The sequence below is a fragment of the Microtus oregoni genome, unplaced genomic scaffold, assembly GCF_018167655.1.
Source record: "Microtus oregoni isolate MIOR12 unplaced genomic scaffold, Mior012 000000F_ref0000247, whole genome shotgun sequence".
NCBI classification, from domain to species: domain Eukaryota; kingdom Metazoa; phylum Chordata; class Mammalia; order Rodentia; family Cricetidae; genus Microtus; species Microtus oregoni.
This window is the reverse complement of record NW_024543059.1, coordinates 93,019,961-93,029,718: the sequence shown is the minus strand read 5'-3', so window position 1 is coordinate 93,029,718 and position 9,758 is coordinate 93,019,961. Positions and strand designations below refer to the sequence as shown.

At 48.1% G+C, this 9,758-nt stretch overlaps 1 protein-coding gene across 1 annotated transcript; it reads right to left on the bottom strand.

Moving 5' to 3' along the window:
* Positions 1–3,341: 3,341 nt before the first annotated feature.
* Positions 3,342–8,800, bottom strand: LOC121449022 (glutathione S-transferase Mu 7). The gene is made up of 8 exons (XM_041653259.1): positions 8,658–8,800; positions 8,241–8,316; positions 7,743–7,807; positions 7,384–7,465; positions 7,186–7,286; positions 6,017–6,112; positions 5,819–5,929; positions 3,342–3,963 (listed from the first exon to the last, which is right to left on the bottom strand). Exons 1-8 carry the CDS (start codon positions 8,691–8,693, stop codon positions 3,874–3,876), a joined length of 657 nt encoding a protein of 218 aa, XP_041509193.1. The 5' UTR covers positions 8,694–8,800; the 3' UTR covers positions 3,342–3,873.
* Positions 8,801–9,758: the final 958 nt, after the last annotated feature.

Genomic DNA, 9,758 nt, shown 5'->3' with positions numbered 1-9,758 from the left:
CACCTCCTCAAGAGACTATGGAGATGGAAGGAAGTCCCACCATCTTTAGTCTGCAAGAGAAGAAAGCAAAACTGCCTGGGCTGTTAAATGTACCTGAACAGGTAGACACGACAGGGGAGTGAGTGGCAGGGAGATGGTATAAGTCTCCGCTAAGCCGGACCAGGGAACCAGGAGCACAGATTTCTCCACGCCAGAAATGGATGTCCTCCCTGAACAGAGATCCCAGTTTCACACTTCCCCACCCCACCCCCCATCAGAACTAAGTTCCAATGCATCCATCTGTCGACCTGTCTCGATGGTCAGGATGTTTCCTTGCTACTCAGTCTCCTCCTTCATGCTAATCTCTTCTGCAAACAGCCTCCCAGACACAGCAGAAGAATACTGCATAACTGTGTGGCCACCCATTTGTCCAGTCAAGTTAAGACAAAAAAAAAATTAAGCATCTTATTTGTGATAGAAAACCTGACCCTGAATATCAACTAATAACACTGAGCTATAGGGGACGAGTAGATTTGACCTGCGAGCAGCTCATCTTTTAACTGTTGCCTAAGCCCAGGGAGCTGTTGGATAAGCAGAGTTTTACACAGGGAGACTCACAGGCCTTGATCCATCAAGTGGAAATGGTATGCACAGTAACAATTAGCCAAGAATGAAGGGGAAAAGCATCAAAGAGTCCATTATAAACTTCAAAGGTACTGTGAAGTGGAACGATGGCCTCCAAGTGCTTTGTTGACACATGAAAGGGGCCACATGTCTTCCTGGTGACACTGTAAATGTATTCGTAGAACAGGTACACAATCTCTTAAAACACCACACAGCTGGTCTTTCCCTATGCCCCAGACGGTATCCTTTAGAGATCATCGAAAATACAGGAACCAAAAACAGGGAGACGATACATTTAAAGACCATCATACTGGTGTAATGAAAGCTAAAATGTTAGAGGTGCCCAGTAGCATGAAAAGGATTAGGAAAATAGTATTTTATTTATAGGAACAAATACTAGAAGACAGCTAAGTTTCATGAAAGTACATGTAAGCAAAATGCTGATATGTCCCACTTTTAAAAAATATACACCACAGTGGGGCTAGAGAATGGCTTATTAAAGTGATGGGTATACAAGCAGGAGGACCTGAATTTAGATCTCTAGTACACACTTTAATAAACCAGGCTTGGGCTGGGGACCTGTGATCCCAGTGCTGGGAGACAGAGGCAAGAGGATCCTAGAAGTTCACTCACCAGCCGTTCTAGCCACACAGGGCTTCAGATTCGGGCAATGACCCTGTTTCCAAACTTAAGGTTCAGAGTAATAGAGAAAGGTACCCATTGTTGATCTCTGGTCTCCACATGTTCACACACAGACACTTGCAACTAAACACACATATGTGCACATACATCAGAGAGAGAGAGAGAGAAGCTTATGGTCTTTCTTTTCTTTCTTGGGCAAGGGGTCCAAGACAGGGCTCTGTGTATACTGGACAGATACTCTACCAATGAGTAACACAGCCAACCCTAATATGTTTTAAGTAAAAGGTTAAAGAAAGAATGAGCAGAACCAATAGGGAGCAGAGGAAGCCCTGAGTGAACAAAGTCCCGAGCGAATGTTATTTTGACACAGGCACAGCTACAAAGAGGACTACAAGACTACAAGGACCACTGCCCATATGGCCCAGGCTCAAGAGGAATGACAAAGCTTTTCTTGGGAGTCGGAGTATTTATGAGCAATTGATCAGTGTGTGCAAAGACTAGCAACTGCTGCTTCTTCCTCCTGGACGTTCACAGCCTAAGAGTGCATAATTACCTAGATTAGCTGACCCTATCCCCTTTCCTGTGCTCTATCTAATAAACAAGCTGATTACCCAGGTTGTGGTGGTGGCAGAAGCCGACCAGATCCTAGCTTCACTATATGTGTGTCTGTTCTTTCTTCACTCCCTCGCTGCCTCTAGTCAGGGTTCTGGACCCAAGCTAGACTAATCCTGGCAAGAACATTAAAGCAGGCAAGAGACAATGAAGTGATGTCACTAAATAGCCATTCATCAAGTCCCTACTAGGTTCAGGGTATTTTATAGGTGGTAAACACTTAAAATACTAGTGAACAAGAAACCAAAATACATGCCATTTTGCCGTTCTCATCCATGGACAGACGCACACAGGAAATGCGAACGGTAAGATATACAATGTGCATATTTTCCACTGATGTGTAACTCCCATGAAATACATGTGCGGCTCTGAAGCATGTACCTGTGTGACTTTGCTATCTGTATTCTTTGTGTAATTGCCATTCAGATCTAGATAAGGAGCATGTCTAGCTCTCCACAAGTTCCTGTCAATAAACAACCCTGCCAAAGTCAACATGCATTTGACCCAATCACACTTCCTATCAAAGCGGAATGATAGTGGATCATCATTATGTCATTGTCAGCATCAGACTATGTCACCGAGACGCATACGTGCTGTGGTCTAGAACATTGCCACATTTATCTTAAATTATGGTATTCTGTTTCATTACATGTTAATGGCTTTATATTAATAAACTACACTTGATTTATTAATTTCCTGCTGAAGAAATTTAAAACTAAGCTGTTTCCCACATTCTTGCACAAGTCTTTCACAGCTTCTGGAAGACAAAAGTCTTGGGTGAAAGGTCACTACTTGCTCAACACTTTACCATTGTCAACATTCCAAAGTGGTTATACACCCAGCAAAACACAAGTTCCATTACTTCATAAACTGCCAGCGATTGCCAGCCTGTTGGATCCTGGTCATCCTAGTGGGTCTATGCTAAGATGTTAGAGTGTATACAATGACTGGCATTTGTTGTGAATTTACGAGCTAATAGACCACTTGGATGTTCATTTTTAGGAAATGCCTGTTCAAGCCTTTGTCTGTTTTGCAATTTTTTTTCTGGTTATTTTGTTTTTGGATAAGAGGTCTTTGTTGAGTAGCCATATTCTCCCAACTGAGCCTGGACTGAATGCCTACCCATAAAGCAGCTCATTCTGGTGCCATGCATGGGAACCGCTGAGACCCTGAAAAAAATCTCCTGGCGACTCGCTCTTTGGTGTGGTTTTTAAATCGTTTTGGGAGTGCGTGACGCAAATGAAGAACTGGTGAGGAAAAATTCTGAGGAGACAAAGCTTCCCACTAACAATGTGTATAAAAGAATGTCACACATGAAGCAACATGAAAGCCAAGCTGGCAGTTGACTTCGAGACCTCGGAAGACCAAAGAGACGGCCTTCAGTATTGAAGCTCCTCTACAAGGGGTTTTGGATCTGTTGGAATTAGGCTTCTCGTCAGCTGTCTGTTGTTATGACAAAATACCAAACAAAAACGACCTAAGGCGGGGGGAATGATTTATTCCAGTTCATGGTTCAGGAGCTACAGTTCAAAGGGGCAGGGAAGGCAGGCAATAGGACTGAGTCCACAGATGCAGCGATAAGCGTTTCTGTCGCAGCACAGCTTGCTCAGAGAAACAGCACGCAGAACAGGGGCGCGGCTACAACGGTCAAAGCCTAGGCTCCTAGCAACCTCCCTCAGATAGACCCTCCCCCAACACCTGCCAGAGTTGTCCAAAGTGGTCATCAGTTGGGAACCAAGTATCCAAACACATGAGCCTGTAAAGGGCACTTTAGCTTTAGAAGGGTACTTTGATCATGAAAAGGAGTGGCAATGGTTTACAGAGCCTATGTGGGGCAGGAATTCGATGAGTAAAAAAAAAAAAGATAACTGTGAAACTTGGGGTCTGGAGTGGGGTGGAAAGAAAGGAGAAGGAAAGGGTGGCTTTGGGGCTGCAGGGGTCCTGGCTGCTCCCCTGGGCTCCTTGCAATCCAAAGAAATCTGGCAACGTAATCATACACCCCACCCAGCCAAGGCTCTACTTGCTGCCCCAAATGGCCATCTTTGTGAACACAGGTCTCGGGAGGAAGCGGCTAGTCTTCATGTATTCTGAGATCTTCTTCAGGCCCTGTGAGCAAGAAGGATGGAGCAGGAGCTAAGGTCAGCGGCCCCACGGGGATAAGCAGCCCCACTCCAGGATCAGCTTTCCCCATAGGCTCTAGTGTTAGAGTTCTGAATGGGGAACTCTTCAGTTTCCTATAAAGACTCCACAATAGGCTTTGTATCCATATCGATTATGTATATGCTATTATGTATATATATTACATTATATATATGCTCAGATCACCCACTTGATAATCCAAGATCAGTCTCACTGTGCCTACATGTCAACAAAAGCTGAGGTCCAGAGGTGTTAGGTGGCTTTCTCGTGCTCACACAGCTGGTCCCTGGGACAGGGACTAAGTCAGTCTGGCTCTAGGGCTCCCATTCTGTGTCCTCTCTACCCAGTCGCCTCCTCTCCTCCTGCAGGACACCCCACCACCCCCTGTCTTCACAGACAGGCTCCTTTTCCACAGGGAACATCCTCTTGGCTGGTTTACACAGAAAATACCTGTAACGGGACAAGGAGGTCCAGAACAGGCCAGTGCAGTACACCAGAGAGCCAGGACCTCAACAACTGACCTGGCAAACCCTGGACGAAGTGCACAAGGGGAGGAGGGGGCAGCTCTAATCACTCCTGAAAGTAGAGGTCCAACCTGTTCTCTGTGGAACCTCAGGCCAATCTCACTGTGCCCCAAGCTGCCTCAAATCCAGCCCTGCTATATATAGAGACTGCAAAGGGACACCAGGCGTGTTTTGTTCCATCTTATCAGTAGAGCCAGCTCAGATAATTCCTACAGTGTTCAGAGCCCTAGAGCTGACTGTTGTCAAGGAGATGGGAGCCGCAAGCCTTGGGCTGCAGCCCTTGGCTCTTCCATCCTTCCCTACCATGGCCACACAGCTCTGGTATACCCCAAGGCCACTGCATCAGGACCAGAGTCAGAGCTGGTGAGAACTGAGATGAGGTATCGCTTGATTTAAAGAGATGCCCAACTAGAAACCCATTGTCCCACCACCTGCAGTTGCCAAGTCTCTGAAAGGAGAGATTATGTGGGTGTTAAGGAGGACTCGTGCAGTGAGGCTGAAGCTTCGATTCCCAGCACCCATCTGACACCATGTCTGTTAGGTCCCCATCTCTCTGCCGTACTCAGTCTCTGAGTGGAGTCCTTTCCGTGTCTCATTGGGCCTGACGCTGAGTCTCATATAGAGGAGGAGGCCAGTGATAGGAGAGAATACAAAACGTCTCCATGGAAACATGGGAAAAGGGAAGAAAAGCCCCACACCGTGCCACACTTTAGGATAAAACCCTGAACAGGGCCCACACACACTCTCAAATCTACTATCAAAGAAACAGCCCTGGGTTTGTCATGTACTCAGATTGGGATCAAATGGAGGGAAGCGTTCTGAAGATCGGGTGTGAGTGTTGTCTACACACGGCTATTTCACACAAATCCTACCAAGCCTCCCTCTCAGAATGCCCGTGGCTTACACAGTCCTGCCATGTTCTGCCTTCTCCACAGCATCCTGGGCTATGTAACCCAGACACAAGGGCCCAAGGCTCTTTCTTTTGACAGAAAATAGGAACATAGCCACTGCCTGCTGACCTTAGAGGCCAGATACCAAGGGGAGCTGGGTATCATCTCTGCTAGTAAGGGACTTACCCTCTATAGTCTGTTTTCATATCTATCCAATGGGAATCACAATTCAATCTGCCCTATTGATCATAATGATGAAGTTCACCCTATAGAAAAAAGATGCTGAGCACAGGTCCTGCCAGACTCAATAAATGCCACTGTTTTTGCTGTTTTTAACTTAGATCCAGGACTAAGGATTTATCGGAGGAAGGAAGGAAATTCAAGAAAAAAGAGGATTAGGAGCATCACCTCAAAGCGGGAGATGAAGTCCTTCAGGTTGGGGAATGCGTCCAGGCACTTGGGTTCAAATACTTGGTTCCTCTCCAGGACATCATAAGCGATGAAGTCCACGAAGGTGATCTGCAGGAAGCCGCCAGTGAGTGTACTGGAATCTGGTAACTTAGGAAGAATGGCAGCTCCTCCTCCTGTCCACCCCACTCCTTTTACCTTGTCTCCTGCAAACCACGGCCGCTTGCCCAGGAACTCGGAGTAAAGCCTCATCATTCCCGGGAGTTGCTCCAGGTAGCCTGACTTCAGCTTCTCCTACAGCAGAAAACACGGTGACCACCCTCAGTCATAAGATTCTGGGCACGGGCTGAGCTCACAGGGCTGTGAAGGCCCCATCTGAGCAGAGGTGTGGCTGCCTTCCAGAGATCAGGCTTTATTCTGTTATGTCATCACTGATTAGATCCCACAGGCACCAGATCCAGTGCCAGAGGTGATGAGAAGGCACACGGGAATACCCTGTCCCTGGGACTCACCACTGATGTCCAGAACCACTCTTGTGGGTCACACTCAGCACTATGTGGACGGGCTCTGGACTCAGGTGTTATGCAGAGTCAAAGAAGCAAAACTAAAGCACTCTGGAAAAGAAGTCGAATGTTCTACACGGTAAAGTGGCAGGAGAAGGGTAGGACTTGGGCGCAGCTTCAAAAATGATGAGATCAACTTGCGAGGGCGAAAGAGACAGGGAGAGAGTTGATTGGCTGCGGATTGCCTATGGGGAACATCTGCTTACCACCTTGGGCATCCTGGGCCTGGCTCTGGGAATCTACTTGGGAAGAGTCCCCAGGTGGTGACGCCCTTCCATTTCCAGGTGGCTCCACTTTTTCCTCATTGTTTGAGAGTGAACTATCGGAGCACCGATGATTTAAGCCAAGTGGAAGCCATAACCCAGGGCAGAAACGGGTAGTCAGAGCTGAGGATTCTAAACATGGTCTTTCCTGCCCAGGTATTGATGCTTGACTGTGCAGGTTTGCACTGGTTGCTAAAGGCAGTAAAGTTCACTGGGAGTTTCATTTGACAAGACTCTGAGGTTCACGGGTCATTCTGTGGGCAGGAGTGTGTGTGGAGGGGGGGTGAGTGTGTGCACAAGCGCCTGGAGGGGTTGGTTTGTTTTGGTAGCTTTGATTTGGAGACATCTTGCTTTGTAACCAGGAAGGTCTTAGACAGCCCCATCTTAGCTCCAGGCTGTGCCACACGAAGGCTGCAGTCCCGGGCACCATTTCTAGGTGAACAGGGCGAAGAAGATTAGATGCTAAACACACGGAGAAGGTGAGAAGGCAAGGGTACAAGCTCCTGTTCTCCCACCTCACCCAGCCCGGAGCAGGACTCACAAAGTCAGGGTTATAGCAAAGCCGGGCTAGCATCATGCGGTTGTCCATGAGCTGATTTTCCAAAATATCCACAAGGATTCTCTCCTCCTCTGTCTCCCCACCTGCGGCACACACAGCACAGACTCACTCTCAGCATCCCACTGTACCAAGCCCAGGAGGATGGCCACCGTCCCCCACCCTGCAGCCAGCCCCACTCACACAGGTTGTGCTTGCGGCCAAGGTAGCGCAGGATGGCGTTGCTCTGGGTGATCTTGTGGGGCCCGTCAATTAAATATGGCAGCTAGAGAGACAAACAGGGAGGGTCAGATGGGGTACGCGGTCCTGGCATCCCTTCCTTGGGTGAGAACAGACATGGGGCCTGACACTCACTGTGCCTGGCATGGGAAAATTTCCATGAACACAATGCACTCGAGTGAAAGACCTGGGATGCAGCCTGTACCAAAAAGATGATGTGGACAACCAGGGGTGGGCAGATGAAAAACCCGACACCGGACCTCCTGATCTGTGCAAAATAGGGACACCATAACCTTCCCCAAACCTCCCTTCCCTGCACCTACATTAGGAAAGTCCAGGCCCAGCTTGAATTTCTCGTTCAGCCATTGGCTTTGGTCATAGTCGGGAGCTGTGGTAGACAAGGTAACATGAAATCAAAGGACCCATGTGTTCAGATCCCTCTCCCAAGACCCTCCCAAGGAATTGAAGACTCTCTGAGACAGCAGACCTGCAAGCTGACTCACACAGTCACAGTCTCACACTGCAAGTTTCAAGGATAAAGAAGTCTATGAGGGCTGTGGGCTCCTCCATCGCTAAAGCTTACAAAATCTTTAGCCAAGTGCTGAAGGGAATGGAACCCAGTTATATATACAAAGAACCCTCTAATCGTTCCTTAGCATCTTCCATTGGTAGAGCAAACTACACGGTTAAGGTTCTATAAGGGGGTATAGTCTAGTTCCAACAAGAAGAGGCAGAGCTGAGCAACAAGGGGCCTAGGCATGGGCCGCTGGGCACCAGTGGGCAGGAGTAGGGTAGGGATCTGACTAGGAAGGTGCAGTCACCATCACCCATGGTGTATCTCTTCTCCTCATAGCTTGAGTCTGTGTATTCCAGGAGCAGGCGGATGGCATGGGCCAGCTGCAACAGACAACCAGAGACAGTGAGATTATTTACCCCCTCCAGATGAGTCCCCATCTCCCTGTACTAATTTTACCATCTCTATGCGTTCTCTGTCTCTCTCTGTCCCTTTCTCTCTCTCTCTCTCCCTCCCTCCCTCCCTCCCTCCCTCCCTCCCTCCCTCTCTCTCTCTCTCTCTCTCTCTCTCTCACACACACACACACACACACACACACACACCCCTCCAATAGCATGCCTCCACAGATTGCCTTTCGGAAGACAATCCTCCCCGGCAAACCCATCTACTCTGTGTGTTCTTACGCCTCCTCAAAATCTTACTCTGCTTTTGGACCCTCACTTACCCCGCGGATGTCCCAGTAACCCAGTATCATAGGCATGGTGCTGTGGTCCGAAAAGACAGGGTCAGTGTCAGACTAGGCTCGACGTTCTGAAAGCTGCCAGAAATGGAGGGACCGGGACTTAGCTCTGTCAGTTTTTCAGACCGCCCGCCCCCGGCCCCAGTTTCGACCAATACCGGAGTCCAGATGGGCGGGCCAAGCCCACCACAAGTGAGAGCCAATGGAGCTTGAGCTCAGATATTACGCAGTGGGTTGGCTGACCCCCTGAAGCAAAAGGCGGGGCTGGACTCCCGGCTCCTCCTTAGTGTCTCTGCTCTCCTCCGTTACCGGGCTGCTGTTCTGTAGCCTCCGGTAGCTGTCAGCCGCACTGCCTAGTGGTGACAATTCAGGAGGCCTGGAACCTTGACAAATGTGCTCTGAGGACAAAATTATCTCTTGTATTGTGAATACATGAAAAGAGAAAAACTGTAAAACATGATAATGTAAATATAGTCATGCATACAAGATAAATCTTTCTAATTAAATTTGCTTCAACTCGGTGTGTTTGTATATGTGTGTGGTGTATGTGTCCTGGAACATGTGGTAAATTTATCTATTTTTTCAGTTTTTTTTATTTTGATATAATACTAGCCTTTGAGAGAATTCATAAAAGAAAAAGCACACACTCGTCTCCTATGAACCCCAGCTGCTCCCTTGTTCAGGTGCTCTCCCCCAAACTAGTCCTCCCTAGCCACCCCCACCTCAGACCCCTCCCAGCGTGAGTACAAAAGCTTATAACCAAGATCCCATTTTGTTTCTCTCCAGCACCATCCTGGGGGTGAGTAAGACCCGGAAGGAGCTGTGGTTTATAATCATCTCTGGTGTGCTGACTCCCCAGCCAGGCCATTCATGTGGACCTGTAATTTATGACAATTGATGGAACATGTTTCTCTCTGCAAGGCTTGATTCCCCAAATTCCTGAGGAACAAGCGCTCTTTGTCTTATGTTTCTTCTTCTTCTTCTTCTTCTTCTTCTTCTTCTTCTCCTTCTCCTTCTCCTTCTCCTTCTCCTTCTCCTCCTCCTCCTCCTCCTTCTTCCTCTTCCTCTTCCTCTCCCTCTTCTTTT

Excerpts from the sequence above, each read along its gene's own strand:
- LOC121449022 (XM_041653259.1), bottom strand. The coding sequence starts at position 8,693 with ATGCCTATGATACTGGGTTACTGGGACATCCGCGGG. Across the intron at positions 7,287-7,383 it reads TGGCCGCAAGCACAACCTGT|GTGGGGAGACAGAGGAGGAG; the intron begins GTGAGTGGGGCT and ends TGTGTGCCGCAG. Across the intron at positions 3,964-5,818 it reads ACTTCATCTCCCGCTTTGAG|GGCCTGAAGAAGATCTCAGA; the intron begins GTGATGCTCCTA and ends TCTTGCTCACAG.